This window comes from Branchiostoma lanceolatum, chromosome 15 (genome assembly GCF_035083965.1).
Source record: "Branchiostoma lanceolatum isolate klBraLanc5 chromosome 15, klBraLanc5.hap2, whole genome shotgun sequence".
NCBI classification, from domain to species: domain Eukaryota; kingdom Metazoa; phylum Chordata; class Leptocardii; order Amphioxiformes; family Branchiostomatidae; genus Branchiostoma; species Branchiostoma lanceolatum.
The window spans coordinates 1,812,042-1,834,895 of NC_089736.1; the positions used below are offsets into that span (position 1 = coordinate 1,812,042).

General features: G+C 40.3%; 2 protein-coding genes across 2 annotated transcripts in view; one reads left to right on the forward strand and one right to left on the reverse strand.

The window, feature by feature from the left end:
* Positions 1-22,854, forward strand: part of LOC136420393 (von Willebrand factor D and EGF domain-containing protein-like) — a 79,050-nt gene that overhangs the window by 40,144 nt on the left and 16,052 nt on the right. The gene's annotated exons all lie outside the window — the stretch shown is intronic.
* LOC136420960 (leucine-rich repeat-containing protein 15-like) lies at positions 12-12,101 on the reverse strand. The gene is made up of 5 exons (XM_066408101.1): positions 12,011-12,101; positions 10,926-11,113; positions 4,267-4,604; positions 3,463-4,029; positions 12-63 (listed from the first exon to the last, which is right to left on the reverse strand). The coding sequence occupies exons 1-5, from the start codon at positions 12,099-12,101 to the stop codon at positions 12-14; spliced, it is 1,236 nt and encodes a 411-aa protein (XP_066264198.1).

The following is a 22,854-nucleotide window of genomic DNA, read 5'->3' on the forward strand; positions in this document are numbered from 1 at the left end:
TATTGCCTTGTCTAAAATGTGTTATCAAAGAGGATGTTGGCCTTAAAGATGAGGAACTCCGATCTGTCATGTGTGACAGGAACATGTGGAGACACTTGGGTCACCTCACTGAGGATGAACTGAACTGAACTCAACTAAAATGTGATAATCTCACGCAGTACCTGTAACAACTAACACCTCCCTATGTTGCGGCTTAGGTCATTAATACGGAGATGAGTCACGGATAATGGATATTCTCAAACTCAAGGAAAAAGATTTATGTTTACAGCACTAGATTATATTCAGATTTTTGTGCACTTATTCATAAATCATTGGTTCTATCATGTAGGTAACGTTTCGGGAAAATCTGCAGGTTTTCTTTACATTACAGCAAAGCACAAGAAAGACAAAGTAATATAAGATAAACCATGTGGTAGCAAAGATCATATGGAATTTATATAGAAATACATTTTGAGCAGTAACTCCTAGTCAGACTGGTAGGATGGGATTTTTTTTTTGAAATTGTTGGTTTATTTTATGAATAATTGAGCATACAGTAAAAATCTGCGGTTCATCACGGCAAGTCAAGACTTACTTTTGTCATTGATTTGGGTCCAAGAACGGTCCCAATATTGGAGGACAAACTTGAGGACAAACTCTGGATTTTCTAAGTCCTGAATGTAGTATAATCTGTAGGTTTGCTTGTCAGAAATGTCTGGAGTTTAGACATTCTTAAATTTGTCAGCTTGGTGCTTATAGGGGACAGAGTATATCTATGCCTTCTCTTCGTTTCAGTTTCAATATGTTCAAGGTCTTGCCCACGGGCCCGTGTGCTACTAGACCAGGTTCAATCTAGGATGTGTATTGATATTTGATAGCTGTGGTGGATTTTTTAAAGTGTTCGAAGTGTGGCTCTCCTCAAACACGGGACCTTCGCGTTACGTTTAATCTGAGAGGACTTCCCTAACCAAAGATAAGGACGTTGAGTGGGGAAAACTGATTTTAAGTGCCTTCCCGTTGGAACCAGTTAGGGCTTCGAACCCAGACCCTAAGTCAACAACCCTAACCACAAAGCCACAGTTTTACATCCATGTTGGGGAGGGGTGGTGGCGGTAAGATTCATCTGATAGCCTGAGACTAACCCTCAACTCAGTGATGAACCTAGTTCGGCCTTGCCCTGTCTGATCATCTTTACATATTCCCGGCTCTGTGGCGTATATAAAGCCTCTACCGTTCAATAATTCATCAGTAGAAGCCTGACTCTGACCCTACCCTGTCCGATCATTTTCACATTCGTAGACAGGACAAGCCTCCAAGGCTCCTGGCTCGGTGGTATATATTTCATTTATAGTACCCAGCGATTCATCAGTGATAGCCTGAGACTTGCCCTGCCCTGCCTGATCATTTTTACATTTGCACACAGGACAAGCCTCCACGGCTGCTGGCTCGGTGGTATATATTTCATTTAGAGTATCCAACGATTCATCAGTGATAGCCTGAGACTTGCCCTGCCCTGCCTGATCATTTTTACATTTGCACACAGGACAAGCCTCCACGGCTGCTGGCTCGGTGGTATATATTTCATTTAGAGTATCCAACGATTCATCAGTGATAGCCTGAGACTTGCCCTTCCCTGTCTGATCATTTTCACATTTGTACAAAAAACAAGCCTCCAATGCTGCCGGCTCAGTGGTATATATTTCATTTAGAGTATCCAACGATTCATCAGTGATAGCCTGAGACTTGCCCTGCCCTGTCTGATCATTTTTACATTTGCACACAGGACAAGCCTCCAAGGCTGCTGGCTCGGTGGTATATATTTCATTTAGAGTATCCAACGATTCATCAGTGATAGCCTGAGACTGGCCCTGCCCTGTCTGATCATTTTCACATTTGTACAAAGGATTAGCCTCTAAGGCTGCTGGCTCTGTGGTGTATATTTGATTTCGAGTAGCCAACGATTCATCAGTGATAGCCTGAGACTGCCCTGCCTGATCATTTTTACATTTGTACACAGGAAAAGGCTCTTTGGCTTCTAACTCGGTGGTGTATATTTCATTTCGAGTATTCAACGATTCATCAGTGAAAGCCTGAGACTGGCCTTGCCCTGTTTGATCAGGTTGGATGTCTATATCTTCATGCTGGTGATCGTGATCGCTGGTCATTACTGAAGCTGTGGTGTTTATTTTAGTCAAACCAACATTCGGATCTTCCAATTTATCAGTATTAGCCTGACACTGGCCCTGCCCTGTCTGATCATGTTGGGTGTCCATATCTTCATATACATTCTGATTATCATGGACGCTGGCCATTACTGTTACAGTAGCTGTGGTGTTTGTGTTGGCTAAACCAACATTCGGATCTTCAAAACTTTTGACTGGACCTGCGACTTCAGATGTTTGCTGCCCGTTCTTTTGAGCTCCTGCGTCGTTGTAGAGAGCATTTGCCTGTAAGGCATGAACACTTCTACCGACCAAAGCAACTTTGGGATATTGGTGTGAAGGAGGATTCTTGGTCCTCCTCTTGCACCAGATAATGAGAGAGATTGTACCAACCAGGACAATACCAGCTACTAAACCACCCACAGAGGCATTGAGAACAGCCGGGGGCAAACCGGGGGCAGATTCATTCGAACTGTTGGATACTGGTTTACTTTGATCGACACTCAGTGTGGTGAATGTGGTGCCTACCGGGCGTGGTATTGAGCCGGCATTTTGTTTGAAGTACCAGTGATAGCAAGAGGTTGGGTAAGGGGTGCTATTATAGGAGTTGTTGCCACTTTCCAGTTGGTCATCAACAGTTAAAGTTGATAAGGTTGAAACATCATTAGGATTGATATCTTTTAACTTGTGACCATCACCAGGTAGAGTTGCTGCGGTTGAAACATAACCGATCATATCAGTAGGATTGACATCTTTTAGCTTTTGGCCATCATTAGGCAGATTTGATATGGTTGAAACATTACAGATCAGATCGTTTGGATTGATATCTTTAAGCTTTTGTCCAGAGAACACAGCAGGCTGGGAGCATACTATTTGGTTTTCAAACCAACGCGACCCAGTCATTCTTAGCCTGAAGGGAACCATCTCACAGTCACACTGCCAAGGGTTGTTGTCAATCTTAACTTCATGAATAGATGCGAACATGGTATATGCTGACTGGGGAAGGACAGTTATCTGGTTTGACTGCAGGAGCAACTTTTGGAGCTGTGGTAGATTTGAAAATACACCAGGCAGAATGTCAGTTATTTGATTGGAGTTAAGGTCCACCTCTGTAAGCCTTGGTAAATTTGAGAATGTTGCAGGCTGAATGTTAGATATTTGGTTGATTCGTAGATGCAATATTGTGAGGTTTTCCAGATTTGAAAATGCGCCAGGCTGAATGTCAGTTATATGGTTGTTATATAATAAGATCTTTGTGAGATTTTGCAGATTTGAAAATACTCCAGACTGAATGTTAGTTATTTGATTGCCGTTTAGGTACATCCTTGTGAGCTTTGGCAGATTTGAGATTGTAGCAGGCTGAATGTTAGATATTTGGTTGTTGCTTAGCAACAACATTGTGAGCTTTGATAGATTTGAAAATGCGCCAGGCTGAATGTCATTTATTTTATTTCCGTGTAGGTTCAACTCTGTGAGATTTGTCAAATTTGTAAATGCACCAGGCTTAATGCTAGCTATTTGGTTGTTGCTTAGGGCCATCTCTTTGAGATTTGGTAGATTTAGGAATGCACCGGGCTGAATTTCAGTTATTTGATTGGAGGTCAGGTGCAGATTTCTGAGCTTTGGCAGGTTTGAGAATATGTTAGGCTGAATTTCAGTTATTCGGTTGCCGTCTACATGCAAGAAGGAGAGCTTTGATAGATTTGAGAATGTGCCAGGCTGAATGTTAGTTAGTTGGTTGTTATTTAGAACCAAGGTTGAAAGCTTCTTTAGATTTGAGAATGTATCAGGCTGAATACCAGTTATTCGATTAGAGCTAAGGGACAGCTTTGTGAGCTTTGCGAGATTTGAGAAGGTGTCAGGCTGAATAGCTGTTATTTGATTGTTTCTAAGGGACAAGCATGTGAGCTTTAGGAGATTTGAGAATGTGCCAGGCTGAATAGCTGTTATTCGATTGTAGCTAAGGGACAACTCTGTGAGCTTTGGGGGATTTGAGAAGGTGTCAGGCTGAATAACTGTTATTCGATTGTGGCTAAGGGACAAGCATGTGAGCTTTGGGAGATTTGAGAAGGTGTCAGGCTGAATAACTGTTATTCGATTGTGGCTAAGGGACAAGCATGTGAGCTTTGGTAGAATTGAGAATGTGCCAGGGGGAATGTTAGTTATTTGATTGTGGGACAGTTCCAATATTTCCAGGTCCCTATACCTTGTGAGGTCTGGCCGACTTAAAGAAGTAATCTGATTTCTTTTAAAATCCAATTGACAGGTGACTGTTCGCAGATTCTGGGGGATGTGGGTGAGTTTCATGTCCCTGCATTTGCAGGATATGCACCTGGAGGGTGAGGATTTTGATACTTCACACCTACTCTTGCAGTCATCTTTGCTGAGGAACCAGCTTCCGGCATCGTTCAGGATGATGAGAAGGAATATCAGCATGTGTCGCAGCTTTCTTCCCATATTGCCCTGGTAACAAAGAATAATTCATCTAAGTAGCAGAACCTCGAATGAAATTCAACTAATGCAGAGCTGTGTCAGTCTGGCTTAAATACTCTTAAGATAAATGGAAATACCGAATGCGTATAAAGGCCTAACTTATCAACAAAATCATGCAGAATGGCCTCCGCCTACATCCATAGCAAACAATGCATGTCTTTGTTTGCTTAGGTTCTTGAGTAAAAATAAATAATGCTGAAATTTCAAGAAAAGGTAAAAAGTACTGTGTAAACATCGGTACACAAGGTTCACCTCCTGAGCCAAGAAGTCGTGAATGATTAAAGGCCCTCTTGGTGATGCTGTACTTTAGGCCTAGAAACATTTAGTTTTTCTCGGTACCCGACCGACCCTAGTAAAAACCTGTCGACCCTTGTTGGATCGCTTCGGCCGAAATCTAAAGAAAAGGAAAATTAAAGAGAATCCCTACATACCAACCCTATTTTTTCAGTACCGTAACCGGAAACACAACATTTTTTTCTTGTGCCTTAGCAGCTGAGCAGCAACAGGGTGTGGCAAACAGTTTTAGATTAGTCATATTCATATGGTTATTTTGATTGTCTGGACCTGGATATTTGAATATTGACACTTAGTGGTTGTTGTTTACGCCTGTTTAGCTTCAGAATCTGCAATGACATATATTTCAAACCTTTCATTTGTGGATATTACCAAGAAACATTTTCATAAACTTTTATATTATATATTTTCTTTTATATCAAAATGTTTCAATGGATGTAAGTTTGGTCATTTTCTACCTGCTAAAATGCAGTTAAATAACCGTCCCAGTAAAGCTATTTGCATACACATGCATATCCTAATCACCTGCTCGGGGTTAGACCATGGTTTCTTCAGAACAAAACCTATGAAATCTAACATTTTTGCTACATTACAGTTCAAGTTTGGTACTGCCTACTATGTTTGTTTATTTCATTTTTCAAATAATTTGCCTTTGGATTATGTTCGTATCAGTTGATAAAGTCTATTTCTTCTTTTTATTATGCAATGTGTCTTTGAATTGCAATGAAATCGCCCGTCGTTCACAGGTCACCGAGCCCCATCCGATGTATCACTATCAGGGTAGATTTTCGGGACCAAAATACGCTCGATTCTCTGGCGAATTTGATCTCTGAATACCGTCGGGCGATCAACAAATTCAACTGAATCCCGTTGGCAGCATGGCGCCCGTCGTAACACAGTGGAGGGGTGTGGTTGTACGAGGCACACGGTGTATATACATATGTCATACCCTAGCAAAACAAGAAGAGTCATAACTTTGAAGTTAAGTCTTACCTTTCGATCAGGGCGGATTGTCTTCAGTTGATGACGTGTTGTCAGGATATGGCGAGGGACGTTTCACCACGCCGAAGCTGTGCTCGCAGGACGCGTTCTCGGTGTAGTTCTGCCGACGTGGGGTGTGACAAGCAGCTCTAAATTAGTCTGGCGTAAGTCATATGACTGCGTGAATTGAATATTTACATTCAGCATTACATCATACTTATATCGACCTTTTCGCTTTTTGAGTATCCATACATTCGTGCACGTTGGGAAACTCTTGACATCTTTGGATTTAGTTACTACAATGTACATAATTGCATATTATACAGCGTCTTCATTCAGCCAAATGAATCAAAATCAAATTGAAATCACTCTTGATGATGATAATTTGGTGGCGTCGCGGTGGCGTAGTGGCAGGGTGTTTGGCCCCAGAACCCAGAGATACCAGGTTCGAATCCGGGGTTCCCTGATTTGTCCCGTTGACGTTGTGCCCTTGGGAAAGGCACTTAACACGACTTTCCCCACTTTACTCAGGTGCAAATGAGTACCTAGCTTCGGTTAGGACGTCCCTCGGATATAACGTGAAATGGAGGTCCCGTGTTTGAGGAGATCCACATCCCAAGCACGTTAAAGAACCCAACACACTTATCGAAAAGAGTAGGGGTCCTTTCCGGTGTGTGTGGATCATATAAATCTGTCCGGATATGCAGCTTGTACTCTTCAGTACAAACCTGGTGTGTTACGCCTTGATGCGGTTTACTGGGTATGCACTACAAACAGGATACAAACAAATTATTACTGCACAGTCAAATCCACAGTAGACGGCTTCTAACATGGACATTGGCCTTGTAAAGGACTCCTGAAGTCCAAAAGGGGGTGTTATTTTCCGATGAATTATGTATCAATAAATACGTAATCAGCCGAAGTTTTACAGACTGAGGGTCTATAAGCACACCACGAAGGTTAATTGTCGATAAGATAACAAAGAACAGAGTCCCGAGAGGAATGCTGTGAGATCAATCAATCAATCTATCAATAATTTTTATTCTGAAATCAACATTGCAGGTAGGTCTGACGACACACCTGAATTACATTAGATTTCTTACAGAAGTATGTTAAAAACATTTCAGTGGACCAGATTTAAAAAAAAAAAACATCACAATTATAATAACTATGCGCTTATATACATTAAAATGTTACTTTGGACGATCGAGGACTGACGAGTTTAGCCTTAAACTAAGCTTTGAAGGTCTCTAAGAGTCCTCATAACGAACGAGTCACTGTGCCTTTTGGTCTTACTGAGTGGGAGTTTGTACATGTGTCGGGTTTCCCTGTTCCTCAGATTATAGTCAGGATTCTCTCTAGGTGGAAGGAAGACGTTGCAGGGGTGGGAGGGGTCTCTTAGTATCCTCTGAAGTTCTCTGCGTGACGCATCCCTTCTCCGGGACTCAAGGGTTTGTAAGTGGTCATAAGGAACTCCACATATCCTTAAGCACATCTTCTGAATTTTCTCCAACTCGTCTGACAGACAACGTGGAAGACCGGCCCAGACAGGGGACCCATGTTCTATAATGAGATAATGAATCGATTGCCTAGCTTTATTAAAACTGGAGACGAATAATGCATAATGAAGCCATACACTCGTGTTACACTGACAACACTTTTATTTCATTATTTCATAATTACAATGTGTTAGCAGTGATCATTTATTGAGGTGAAGCATTTGTATAGAGTAATTATGTAATGCAGTTCACCACGACTGCTATAATGTGTTTGGCCGGCGCACAGCAAAGCGGGCCCCTACACTAGGTTCACCAAAATTTGCTGAGTCTATTTCCTTGAATCAGACATGGTTTACCTGTTCCACATGTCTATTGAGTTAATATACTATAACGTTAAATTTGCCTTAAACAAGTCTTAAATGTGGACGCATCGTTGTTGTATCTGTCATTTCAAGTTTGCAAGAATACATTGTCATGAATTTCATGTGTTGAAGTTCATATTTTTTGTACGGATGAGATTACATTTTTGTCCGTCCCAACAACCCGGGACGGACTGTCGGACCCTAATCCAGGTCATGTAACAGATCTTGTACAGATCCTAACACGCAGTTGTAGGTACTATTTACACATTAAAGCACCTACTTTACTGTGTAAAAGATCTTGTACAGATCCTAACACGCAGTTGTAGGTACTATTTACACATTAAAGCACCTACTTTACTGTGTAAAAGATCTTGTACAGATCCTAACACGCAGTTGTAGGTACTATTTACACAGTAAAGCACTAGTAAAGCATGAACAAGAGGACTACATGTATGTAGAAAAACTCCTTGTTACTTCAATAAGTAACAGCAAATGGTACATGTACAAAAATGCCATTCATATGGATGCAGACATGAGAGAGTAAATAAAACATCTACTAGTATTTTGCAAAGAAATCCACTGAATGGTCTGTGGCCTACTATGTACAGATTTACATGTTAGTCAAAAAGGTTGAAAATCCTTCCTTCATCTTTCTTCAACTTCACTTCGGTAATGTTTCACACGCAGTTGCACAAGTATTACAACAAAGAGCTAGTACTCTGGCTGTGGTGTGTATTCAACTCCCATACTCCTTCTCATAAGTCCTAAGTAAGGTATAAGCAATATGTACAATTGGTATGACCGGGGGGTTGAACCCACGACCTCCTGAAAACAGAGCACAGTGCACACTACCCGCTAGCAAGGAAACTATATTCAAAGTATCAATTCCACATGGTACAGTTATGGCACGCATTGTTTTACCATTTTGAAGCTTTAAGCATTCGCTGCAAGTCGTGGAAGAAATTTCAATAACATTTCCATGCATACGACTTTCAGATATTGAAATCAACTGTACAGTTAGAGTAAGAGTAAGGTGTCATAAAATGTAATAGCCTTAATGGGTTAGGTGTTACATTTGTCTTGGCAGAATGTTTTCTTTGGCCATTTTGAAAATTGTATTATTCATACTATACAACAGGATCAACACACTTATAGTAACATTAAGATGGACAACTTACAATTTTGCCCAATACAATATCGCGGTTAACCCTTCTCAAATACAAAAGTATGTGTACATAATAGATCTAGTATTACTTCTTATACAATTCATGTAAAAGATATTGCCTGGTCTAAAATGCAGTGATAATCTCACACAGTCTTCGGAACAACCAACATTTCCTTATATTATAGTAAGGAGGCTGTCTAAATAATGGAAAAAAACTCAGATGTTTACAGCAGTAGATTATTTCCACTTTTTCTTGTGCACTTATCCATACATTATTAATTCTGTCGAGTAAGTTCCGTTTTCAGGAATATCTGCCATTCAACAAGGTTACTGAAAGACTGCTAAATTTTGTTTTGACTTGTGGCCAAGTGCTGGCTCAAGAATGGTCTTAAATGAAAAAAAGAATTGAATTCTTGGCCCTGCCTGATTATCTTTACATCTTGTACGCAACATTATGCTCAATGTCAGCCGTCTCTCTGCCGTATACCGGGTCTCTACCGTTCAACAATTCATCGGTATTACTATAAGACTGGCCCTGCCCTGCCTGATCATTTTTACATTTGAACACAGGATTAGCCTCTAAGGCTGCTGGCTCTGTAGCGTATAGTTGATTTCGAGTATCAAATGATTTATCTGTGACAGCCTTAGACTGTCCCTGGCCTGCCTGATCATTTTGGTTGTCCATATCGTTATGCTGGTGATCATGATCGCTGGCCATTACAGAAGCTTTGATGTTTGTGTTTGGCAAACCAATATTCGGATCTTCCAACTCATTAATAACAGCCTGGGACTGCCCCTGCCCTGTCTGATCATGTTGGGTGTCCATATCTTCATATACATTCTGGTTATCATGGACGCTGGCCATCACTGTAGCTGTTGTGTTTGTGTTAGTCAAACCAACATTAGGATCTTCAAGACCTTTGACTGAACATGCAACTTCAGATGTTTGCTGCCGGTTCCTGTGCGCTTCAACATCGTTGTAGAGAGCATTTGCCTTTAAGGCATGAAGCCGTCTACCGACCAAAGCAACTTTGGGATATTGGTGCGAAGGAGGATTCTTGGTCCTCCTCTTGCACCAGATAATTAGACATGTTGTACCAATCAGGACAATGACAGCTACTAGACCACTCACAGAGGCATTGAGAACAGACAGGGGCAACCCGGGGGCAGATTCATTAGAACTGTTGTTTACTGGTCCAATTTGATCGACACTGAGTGTGGTGATTGCGGTGCCTACAGGGCGTGGTATTGGACCAGCATTTTGTTTGAAGTACCAGTGATAGCAAGAAGTTGGGTTAGGGGTGCTATTATAGGAGTTGTTGCCACTTTCCAATTGGTCATCAACAGTTAGAGTTGACACGGTTGAAACATCATTAGGATTGATATCTTTTAGCTTTTGGCCATCATCAGGTAGAGTTGCTGCGGTTGAAACATAACCGATCATATAATTAGGATTGACATCTTTTAGCTTTTGGCCATCATTAGGCAGAGTTGATATGGTTGAAACACTACAGATCAGATCGTTTGGATTGATATCTTTCAGCTTTTGTCCAGAGAACACAGCAGGCTGGGAGCATACTATTTGGTTTTCAAACCAACGCGACCCAGTCATTCTTAGCCTGAAGGGAACCATCTCACAGTCACACTGCCAAGGGTTGTTGTCAATCTTAACTTCAAGAATAGATGCGAACATGGTATATGCTGACTGGGGAAGGACAGTTATCTGGTTTGACTGCAGGAGCAACTTTTGGAGCTGTGGTAGATTTGAAAATACACCAGGCAGAATGTCAGTTATTTGATTGGAGTTAAGGTCCACCTCTTTAAGCCTTGGTAAATTTGAGAATGTAGCAGGCTGAATGTTAGATATTTGGTTGATTCGTAGATGCAATATTGTGAGGTTTGTCAGATTCGAAAATGCGCCAGGCTGAATGTCAGTTATTTGATTGTTATATAAGATGAGCCTTGTGAGATTTTGCAGATTTGAAAATACTCCAGACTGAATGTTAGTTATTTGATTGCCGTTTAGGTACATCCTTGTGAGCTTTGGCAGATTTGAGATTGTAGCAGGCTGAATGTTAGATATTTGGTTGTTGCTTAGCAACAACATTGTGAGCTTTGATAGATTTGAAAATGCGCCAGGCTGAATGTCATTTATTTTATTTCCGTGTAGGTTCAACTCTGTGAGATTTGTCAAATTTGTAAATGCACCAGGCTTAATGCTAGCTATTTGGTTGTTGCTTAGGGCCATCTCTTTGAGATTTGGTAGATTTAGGAATGCACCGGGCTGAATTTCAGTTATTTGATTGGAGGTCAGGTGCAGATTTCTGAGCTTTGGCAGGTTTGAGAATATGTCAGGCTGAATTTCAGTTATTCGGTTGCCGTCTACATGCAAGAAGGAGAGCTTTGATAGATTTGAGAATGTGCCAGGCTGAATGTTAGTTAGTTGGTTGTTATTTAGAACCAAGGTTGAAAGCTTCTTTACATTTGAGAATGTATCAGGCTGAATACCAGTTATTCGATTAGAGCTAAGGGACAGCTTTGTGAGCTTTGCGAGATTTGAGAAGGTGTCAGGCTGAATAGCTGTTATTTGATTGTTTCTAAGGGACAAGCATGTGAGCTTTGGTAGATTTGAGAATGTGCCAGGCTGAATAGCTGTTATTCGATTGTAGCTAAGGGACAACTCTGTGAGCTTTGGGAGATTTGAGAATGTGCCAGGCTGAATAGCTGTTATTCGATTGTAGCTAAGGGACAACTCTGTGAGCTTTGGGAGATTTGAGAAGGTGTCAGGCTGAATAACTGTTATTCGATTGTGGCTAAGGGACAAGCATGTGAGCTTTGGTAGAATTGAGAATGTGCCAGGCTGAATGTTAGTTATTTCGTTGCGGGACAGTTCCAATATTTCCAGGTCCCTATACCTTGTGAGGTCTGGCCGACTTAAAGAAGTAATCTGATTTCTTTTAAAATCCAATTGACAGGTGACTGTTCGCAGGTTCTGGGGGATGCGGGTGAGTTTCATGTCCCTGCATTTGCAGGATATGCACCTGGAGGGTGAGGATTTTGATACTTTACACCTACTCGTGCAGTCATCTTTGCTGATGAACCAGCTTCCGGCATCGTTCAGGATGATGAGAAGGAATATCAGCATGTGTCGCAGCTTTCTTCCCATATTGCCCTGGTAACAAAGAATAATTCATCTAAGTAGCAGAACCTCGAATGAAATTCAACTAATGCAGAGCTGTGTCAGTCTGGCTTAAATACTCTTAAGATAAATGGAAATACCGAATGCGTATAAAGGCCTAACTTATCAACAAAATTATGCAGAATGGCCTCCGCCTACATCCATAGCAAACAATGCATGTCTTTGTTTGCTTAGGCCACACGAATCTGATTTGTTTGTTCTTGAGTAAAAATAAATAATGCTGAAATTTCAAGAAAAGGTGAAAAATTCCGTGTAATTATTGGTTCACAAAGTTCACCACCTGAGCCAAGAAGTCGTGAATGATTAAAAGTCATCTTGGTGATGCTGTACTTTAAGCCTAGAAACATTTAGTGTTTCTCGGTACCCGACCGACCCTAGTAAAAATCTGTCGACCCTTGTTGGATCGTTTCGGCCAAAATCTAAAGAAAAGGAAAATTAAAGAGAATCCCTACATACTGACCCTATTTTTTCAGTACCGTAACCGGCAACACAACATTTTTTTCTTGTGCCTTAGCAGCTGAGCAGCAACAGGGTGTGGCAAACAGTTTTACATTAGTCATATTCATGTGGTTATTTTAATTGTCTGAACCTAGATGTTTGAAAATTGACACTTAATGGTTGTTGTTTACTCCTGTTTATCTTCAGAATCTGCAATGACATATTTCAAACCTTTCATTTGTGGAGATTAGCAAAAACATTTTCATAAACATTTAGCATATTTTCCTTTATATCAACATGTTTCAATGGATGTAAGCTTGTTCATTTTCTACCTGCTAAAATGCAGTTGACTAACCTTCCCAGTAAAGCTATTTGCATACACATGCATATCCTAATCACCTGCTCGGGGTTAACCATGGTTTCTTCAGAACAAAACCTATGAAATCTAACATTTTTGCAACATTATAGTTCAAGTTTTGCTACTACCTACTCTGTTTTTTATTTCATTTTTCAAATAATTTGCCTTTGGATTATGTTCGTATCAGTTAATGAAGTCTATTTCTTCTTTTCATTATGCAATGTATCTTTGAATTGCAATGAAATCGGCCGTCGTTCACAGGTCACCGAGCCCCATCTGATGTATCACTATCAGGGTAGATTTTCGGGACCAAAATACGCTCGATTCTCTGGCGAATTTGATCTCTGAATACCTTCTGGCGATCGACAAATTCAACTGAATCCCGTTGGCAGCATGACGCCCGTCGTAACACAGTGGAGGGGTGTGGTTGTACGAGGCACATGGGGTATATACATATGTCATACCATAGCAGAACAAGATGAGTCATAACTTTGAAGTTAAGTCTTACCTTTCGATCAGGGCGGATTGTCTTCAGTTGATGACGTGTTGTCAGGATACGGCGAGGGACGTTTCACCACGCCGAAGCTGTGCTCGCAGGACGCGTTTTCGGTGTAGTTCTGCCGACGTTGGGTGTGACAAGCAGCTCTAAATTAGTCTGGCGTAAGTCATATGACTGCGTGAATTAAATATTTACATTCAGCATTACATCATACTTATATTGACCTTTTCGCTTTTTGAGTATCCATACATTCGTGCACGTTGGGAAACTCTTGACATCTTTGGATTTAGTTACTACAATGTACATAATTGCATATTATACAGCGTCTTTATTCAGCCAAATGAATCAAAATCAAATTAAAATCACTCTTGATGATGATAATTTGGTGGCGTCGCGGTGGCGTAGTGGCAGGGTGTTTGGCCCCAGAACCCAGAGATACCAGGTTCGAATCCGGTGTTCCCTGATTTGTCCCGTTGACGTTGTGCCCTTGGGAAAGGCACTTTACACGACTTTCCCCACTTTACTCAGGTGCAAATGAGTACCTAGCTTCGGTTAGGACGTCCCTCGGATATAACGTGAAATGGAGGTCCCGTGTTTGAGGAGATCCACATCCCAAGCACGTTAAAGAACCCAACACACTTATCGAAAAGAGAAGGGGTCCTTTCCGGTGTGTGTGGATCATATAAATCTGTCCGGATATGCAGCTTGTACTCTTCAGTACAAACCTGGTGTGTTACGCCTTGATGCGGTTTACTGGGTATGCACTACAAACAGGATACAAACAAATTATTACTGCACAGCCAAATCCACAGTAGACGGCTTCTAACATGGAAATTGGCCTTGTAAAGGACTCCTGAAGTCCAAAAGGGGGTGTTATTTTCCGATGAATTATGTATCAATAAATAAGTAATCAGCCGAAGTTTTACAGACTGAGGGTCTATAAGCACACCACGAAGGTTATTGTCGATAAGATAACAAAGAACAGAGTCCCGAGAGGAATGCTGTGAGATCAATCAATCTATCAATCAATCTTTATTCTGAAATCAACATTGCATGTAGGTCTGACGACACACCTGAATTACATTAGATTTCTTACAGAAGTATGTTAAAAACATTTCAGTGGACCAGATTTTTAAAAAAAAACATCACAATATTCATAACTATGCGCTTATATACATTAAAATGTTACTTTGGACGATCGAGGACAGACGAGTATAAACTTAAACTAAGCTTTGAAGGTCTCTAAGAGTCCTCATAACGAACGAGTCACTGTGCCATTTGGTCTTACTGAGTGGGAGTTTGTACATGTGTCGGGTTTCCCTGTTCCTCAGATTATAGTCAGGCTTCTCTCTAGGTGGAAGGAAGACGTTGCCGGGGTGGGAGGGGTCTCTTAGTATCCTCTGAAGTTCTCTGCGTGGTGCATCCCTTCTCCGGGACTCAAGGGTTTGTAAGTGGCCATAAGGAACTCCACATATCCTTAAGCACATCTTCTGAATTTTCTCCAACTCGTCTGACAGAAAACATGGAAGACCGGCCCAGACAGGGGACCCATATTCTATAATGAGATAATGAATCGATTGCCTAGCTTTATTAAAACTGGAGACGAATAATGCATAATGAAGCCATACACTCGTGTAACACAACACTTTTATTTCATTATTTCATAATTACAATGTGTTAGCAGTGATCATTTATTGAGGTGAAGCATTTGTATGGAGTGATTATGTAATGCAGTTCACCACGACTGCTATAATGTGTTTGGCCGGCGCACATCAAAGCGGGCCCCTACATTAAGTTCGTCAAACAATTGCTGAATCTATTCGCTTGTATCAGACATGGTTTACCTGTTCCACATGTCTATTGAGTTAATATACAATAACGTTAAATTTGCCTTAAACAAGTCTTAAATGTGGACGCATCGTTGTTGTATCTGTCATTTCAAGTTTGCAACAATACATTGTCATGAATTTCATGTGTTGAAGTTCATATTTTTTGTACGGATGAGATTACATTTTTGTCCGTCCCAACAACCCGGGACGGACTGTCGGACCCTAATCCAGGTCATGTAACAGATCTTGTACAGATCCTAACACGCAGTTGTAGGTACTATTTACACAGTAAAGCACCTACTTTACTGTGTAAAAGATCTTGTACAGATCCTAACACGCAGTTGTAGGTACTATTTACACATTAAAGCACCTACTTTACTGTGTAAAAGATCTTGTACAGATCCTAACACGCAGTTTTAGGTACTATTTACACAGTAAAGCACCAGTAAAGCATGAACAAGAGGACTACATGTATGTAGAAAAACTCCTTGTTACTTCAATAAGTAACAGCAAATGGTACATGCACAAAAATGCCATTCATATGGACGCCTACATGAGAGAGTAAATAAAACATCTACTAGTATTTTGCAAAGAAATCCACTGAATGGGCTGTGGCCTACTATGTACAGATTTACATGTTAGTCAAAAAGGTTGAAAATCCTTCCTTCATCTTTCTTCAACTTCACTTCGGTAATGTTTCACACGCAGTTGCACAAGTATTACAACAAAGAGCTAGTACTCTGGCTGTGGTGTGTATTCAACTCCCATACTCCTTCTCATAAGTCCTAAGTAAGGAATAAGCAATATGTACAATTGGTATGACCGGGGGTTTGAACCCACGACCTTCTAAAAACAGAGCACAGTGCACACTACCCGCTAGCAAGGAAACTATATTCAAAGTATCAATTCCACATGGTACAGTTATGGCACGCATTGTTTTACCATTTTGAAGCTTTTAGCATTCGCTGCAAGTCGTGGAAGAAATTTCAATAACCTTTCCATGCATACGACTTTCAGATATTGAAATCAACTGTACAGTTAGAGTAAGAGTAAGGTGTCATAAAATGTCATAGTCTTAATGGGTTAGGTGTTACATTTTTCTTGGCAGAATGTTTTCTTCGGCCATTTTGAAAATTGTATTATTCATACTATACAACAGGATCAACACACTTATAGTAACATTAAGATGGACAATTTACAATTTTGCCCCATGCAATATCGCGGTTAACCCTTCTCAAATACAAAAGTATGTGTACAAAGAAGACCTAGTATTACTTCTTATACAATTCATATAAAAGAAATGAAAAGATATAGCCTGGTCTAAAATGCAGTGATAATCTCACACAGTCTTCGGAACAACTAACATTTCCTTATTTTATATTATAGTAAGGAGGCTGTCTAAATAGGGAAAAACTCAGATGTTTACAGCAGTAGATTATGTTCACCTTTTCTTGTGCACTTATCCATACATTATTAATTCTGTCGAGTAAGTTCCGTTTTCAGGAAAATCTGCCATTCAACAAGGTTACTGAAAGACTGCTAAATTTTGTTTTGACTTGTGGCCAAGTGCTGGCTCAAGAGTGGTCTTAAATGAAAAAAGAATTGAATTCTTGGCCCTGCCTGATTATCTTTACATTTTGTACGCAACATTATGCTCAATGTCAGCCGTCTCTCTGCCGTAAACCGGGTCTCTACCGTTCAACAATTCATCGGTATTACTATAAGACTGGCCCTGCCCTGCCTGATCATTTTTACATTTGTACACAGGATTAGCCTCTAAGGCTGCTGGCTCTGTAGCGTATAGTTGATTTCGAGTATCAAATGATTTATCTGTGACAGCCTGAGACTGTCCCTGGCCTGCCTGATCATTTTGGTTGTCCATATCGTTATGCTGGTGATCATGATCGCTGGCCATTACAGAAGCTTTGATGTTTGTATTTGGCAAACCAATATTCGGATCTTCCAACTCATTAATAACAGCCTGGGACTGCCCCTGTCCTGTCTGATCATGTTGGGTGTCCATATCTTCATATACATTCTGGTTATCATGGACGCTGGCCATTACAGTAGCTGTGGTGTTTGTGTTGGCTAAACCAACATTTGGATCTAAAGGACCTTTGACTGGACCTGAAACTTCAGATGTTTGCTGCCCGTTTCTTTGTACCCCTGCGACGTTGTAGAGAGCATTTGCCTGTAAGGCATGAACACTTCTACCGACCAAAGCAACATTGGGATATTGGTCTGAAGGAGGATTCTTGGTCCTCCTCTTGTACCAAATAATTAGAAGGATTGCACCAATCAGGACAATACCAGCTACTGAACCACTCACAGAGGCATTGAGAACAGCCGGGGGCAAACCGGGGGCAGATTCATTCGAACTGTTGTTTACTGGTTTGCTTTGATGGACACTCAATGTGGTGAATGTGGTGCCTACCGGGCGTGGTATTGAGCCGGCATTTTGTTTGAAGTACCAGTGATAGCAAGTCTTGTTAGGGGTGCTATTGTAAGAGTTGTTGCCACTTTCCAATTGGCCATCATTAGGCAGAGTTGATATGGTTGAAACATTGCAGATCAGATCGTTAGGATTGATATCTTTTAGCTTTAATCCAGAGAACACAGCAGGCTGGGAACAAACTATTCGGTTTTCAAACGAACTGGACCCATTCATTCTTAGCCTGAAGGGAAGCATCTCACAGTCACACTGCCAAGGGTTGTTTTCAAGATTTACGAAAGGAAAAGATGCCAACATGGTATATGCTGACAGGGGAAGGATAGATATCTGGTTATTATGCAGGTGCAAGCTTTGGAGCTTTGGTAGATTTGAAAATATACCAGGCTGAATGTTAGTTATTTGGTTGGAGTTTAGCCTAAAATCTATGAGCTGGGATAGGTTTGAAAATACTCCAGGCTGAACGTTAATTATCTTATTGTTGCATAGCCACAGCTCTGTGAGCTTTTTTAGATTTGAAAATGTACCAGGTTGAATGTCAGTTATTAGATTGCCGCTTAAGACGAACTTTGTGAGATTTTGTAGGTTTGAAAATACTCCAGGCTGGATGTTAGTTATGTGATTGTTGCTTAGCCCCAACTCTGTGAGCCTTTTTAGATTTGAAAATGCACCAGGTTGAATGTCAGTTATTTGATTGGAGCCTAGGGAGAGCCTTGTGAGATTTGGTAAATTCAAAAATGCGCTGGACTGAATAATAGTTGTTTGATTTCCAGGTAGGTGCAACTCTGTGAGATCTTTTAGATTTGAAAATTCATCAGGTTGAATGTTGGTTATTTGATTGCCGGTCAGGAGCAGCCATTTGAGATTTGGGAGATTTGAGAATGTTCCAGGCTGAATGTCAGTTATTTGATTGGAGCCTAGGAATAAACTTGAGAGCTTTGGTAGATTTGAGATTGCGTCTGGATGAATATCAGTTATTCGATTGTCGCTTAGGTACAAACCCATGAGCTCTAGGAGATTTGAGAATGTGCTAGGCTGAATATCAGGTATTCGATTGTTGTTTAGGCGTAATGTTTTTAGGTTTGGTAGATTTGAGAATGTGCCAGCCTGAATATCAGGTATTCGATTGTTGTTCAGGCGTAATGTTTTTAGGTTTGGTAGATTTGAGAATGTGCCAGGCTGAATGTTAGTTATTTCGTTGCAGGACAGGTCCAATTTTTTCAGGTCCCTATACTTTGTGAGGTCTTGCTGAATTAAAGCTTTAATCTTATTACTTGTCAAAAACAATTCAGAGGTATCTGTTCGCATGTTCTGGGGGATGCGGGTGAGTTTCATATCGGTGCATTTGCAGTATATGCACCTGGGGGATGAGGATTTGGATACTTTACACCTACTCTTGCAGTCATCTTTGCTGAGGAACCAGCTTCCGGCATCATTCAGGATGATGAGAAGGAATATCAGCATGAGTCGCAGCTTTCTTCCCATGTTGTCCTGCAAACAAAAAATAATACATCTAAGTAGCAGAACCTGGATTGAAATTCAACCAATACATAGTTATCTTCAGCCAGCTATGTCATGATTAATGCCTGTATAAAAGCTGTACTGATTTGTTCGATGTATTGATATACTCATACTTGTACAATGTTTATCTGTATGAATACAATATGATGTTGAAAATACCTGCCTCCTGATGCATTCAAGCTTTACAACGTTTAACTGTATTTGATGGATCGCTTCTGCCGAAATCTAGAGAAAAAGAAAATTAAACAGAAGCCCTACCTACCGGTCCTAATTTTACAGTACCATAACTCGAAACACAACATTTTTTCTTGTGTCTTAGCAGCTGAGTAGCAACAGGGTGTGGCAAACAGTTTTAGATCAGTCATATTCATATGGTTATTTTAATTGTCTGAACCTAGATGTTTGAATATGGAAACTTAAGGTGTGTTGTTTACTCCTGTTTAGCTTTAGAATCTGTATTGATGTACCTATAAAACCTTTGATATATGTAAACTAGGAAGAAACATTTTTATCATCTTTTAGCATATTTTCTTTCAAATTAGAACGTTTTCAGTGGATGTAAGTTGGGTAAATTTTACACCAACATATCTGCCTACTAATATGCAAATGACTAACCTTCCCAGAAAAGCTATTTGCATACACATACATACCCTAATCATCTGTCAGGGTTAGACCATGTTTTTTTACTGAGAACAAAATCTATAAAATCTAACATTTACGTTCGTCCTATTATGTTTCCATTGTATGTATTTTTTTTAATTTGCCTTTTGATCCATGGTTAATGTTCCCAAAAGGTATTGTACTATATTTCTTTTTTGGCATTGTGTGTTGTTTATGTGAAATCCAATAGAATGTTTTGTTATCAAAACTAGTGCAGAAGTATTCCCTACTCTCCTTAACCCCAAGTGAGCACATGTGCGCCTTTAGACAAAACATGTGTAGGTGTTTTGTAAAACATGATGGAGAAACATTTCATCTCATCCCCCCCCCCAACTCTCAATGGAGGCATTGGTTTTTCGAACTCTAGTTGATACTTAAATCAGTGTTGCAACAACAAAAATTGGACCGACATTCCTACAACAATAATCAACTTACTTGCTTTACGTATACATGTTGATAGAACACAATATAAGCAACGGAATATAAAATATGGTTTAAACTGGTCGCGATAGTCTGTGAGTGTAGAAGGGTATTCACCTTTGTACTGGTGTTTATTCATCGGTAACGTTACGTGTCGGCTGCCAAGTAAGTGTTGTGGATAAACTATCTCGGAGCGCCACTCTCAAACAGTAGGGGAAATAGCTAGCTCTCCCGACTAGTCAGCAAACTGGAAAGGGTATTTTCGGCCGGTGTCCTTGGGGGATCGGTACAGAGATTTTGCAATTCGGCGACCTTCTGCAGCTGCCAATTAGCAAATTCTGTCTAATCCCGTTGTCTGTATGAAATTCGGCGACCTTCTGCAGCTGCCGATTAGCAAATTCTGTCTAATCCCGTTGTCTGTAAGACGCATAGCGTAACGCTTTTAAGGGGTGTGGCTATACTAGGCACACACTATATGTATAAAAAGAAGACTCTTGCCTGTAAGTTGGATAAGTCTCAACTTTCTGATTAGTCAGATTATCTTCAGTTGATCGATGTGTTGTCAGGATGTCGCAAATGACGCATCTGCATCTGTGCTTGCAGGACACGTCCTCGGTGTTGCTCTGCTGACGTGGGGTGGACAAACAACTCTAAATTAGTCTGTCGTGAGTCATATGACTGCGCGGACCATAGTTTTTAAATATTTACATTCAGCATTACATCATACATATATTGGCTTTTTTGCTTTCTAATTATTTATTTATTCTTGGACAAAGCGTCTTTATACAGCCAGATAAATCAAAATCAAATTAAAAAATTCCTTGATGATGATAATCGTTTTTTCTGTGCAGCCACAGTAGACGTAGAATGGTTTCTAACATGGAATCGTCTTCTTAAAGGACTCAAAAGGGGATGTTATTTGCCAATGAATTATGTATCAATAAATCCGCAATCAGCCGGCCTTTCACAGACTCAGGGGCGATGGGCACACCAAGAAGGTCAATTGTCGATAAGATACCAAAGAGTCCCGAGAGGAATGTTGTAATATAAAGTGTTGTAATATAATGAAACAATGGCCTACCTTCAATAAAACTGGAGACGAATAATGATGCCATGCACTCGTGTTACACAACACTTTTATTTTATTGTTTCATAATTACAATGTATTAACGGTGATCATTTATTGAGATGAAGCATTTGTATAGAGGAATTATGTAATGCAGTTCACCACGACTAATGTAATGTGTTTGGCCGGCGCACATCAAAGCGGGCCCCTACACTAAGTTGGCCAAATATTTGCTGAATCTATTCTGTGGTATCAGAAATGGTTTACCTGTTCCACAAGTCTATTGAGTGGATATACTATAATGTTAAATTTTCCTTAAATAAGCCTCAAATGTGGACGCATTGTTGTTGTATCTGTCATTTCAAGTTTGCAAGAAAACATTGTCATGAAATTCATGTGTTGTAGTTAAGATTTTTTTGTACGGATGGATTCACATTTTATTCCTCCCAACAAGCAATTTCCGTCCCGGAACGGACTGCCAGATCATATGAAAATCTTGTACGGATCCTAACACGCAACTGTAGGTACTATTTACACAGTAAAGCACATACTTGTGATGCATGAACAAGAGGACTACATATTTATAGGAAAACTCAATAAAACGTCAATAGGTCGACAGCAAGTGGTACATGCACAAAAATTAAATGTAATTCATATGAAAAGATACCGGAGAGAGTAGATAAAACAATCTACTAGCTTTTGGCAAAGAAATCAACTGAATGGTCTGTGGCCTACTATGTACAGATTAGATAACATGTTAGTCAAAAAGGTTGAAAATCCTTCCTTCACCTTTTGGTGTATAGCCCGTACCCAACTTCACTTCGGTAGTCTTTCACACACAGTTATACAAGCATTGCAACAAAGAGCTAGTACTCTGGCTGTGGTGTGTATTCAACTCCCATACTCCTTCTCATAAGTCCTAAGTAAGGAATAAGCAATATGTACAAGTGGTATGGCCGGGGGGTTGAACCCACGACCTCCTGAAAACAGCTACCCGCTAGCAAGGAAACTGTATTCAAAGTATCAATTCCACAAGCTAATCCTACGGTAATGGCACGCATTGTTTTACCATTTTGAAGCTTTTAGCATTCGCTGCAAGTAGTGGAAGAAATTTCAATAACTTTTCCATGCATACTACTTTCAGATATTGAAATCAACTGTACAGTTAGAGTAAGGTGTCATAAAATGTCATAGTCTTAATGGGTTAGGTGTTACATTTGTCTTGGCAGAATGTTTTCTTCGGCCATTTTGAAAATTGTATTATTCATACTATACAACAGGATCAACACACTTATAGTAACATTAATATGGACAACTTACAATTTTGCCCCGTGCAATATCGCGGTTAACCCTTCTCAAATACAAAAGTATGTGTACATAGAAGACCTAGTATTACTTCTTATACAGTTCATGTAAAAGAAATGAAAAGATATAGCCTGGTCTAAAATGCAGTGATAATCTCACACAGTCTTCGGAACAA

Bases quoted from the DNA above. Each gene is read 5' to 3' on its own strand.
- LOC136420960 (XM_066408101.1), bottom strand. From the start codon at position 12,101: ATGGGAAGAAAGCTGCGACACATGCTGATATTCCTTCTCATCATCCTG. The intron at 4,030-4,266 runs GCTCACATGCTT...CTTGTCCCTTAG, and splicing joins ACATTCTCAATTCTACCAAA to AAACAATCAAATAACAGCTA. The intron at 64-3,462 runs GTACCTAAACGG...CACACATGACAG, and splicing joins CTGCCAAAGCTCACAAGGAT to ATCGGAGTTCCTCATCTTTA.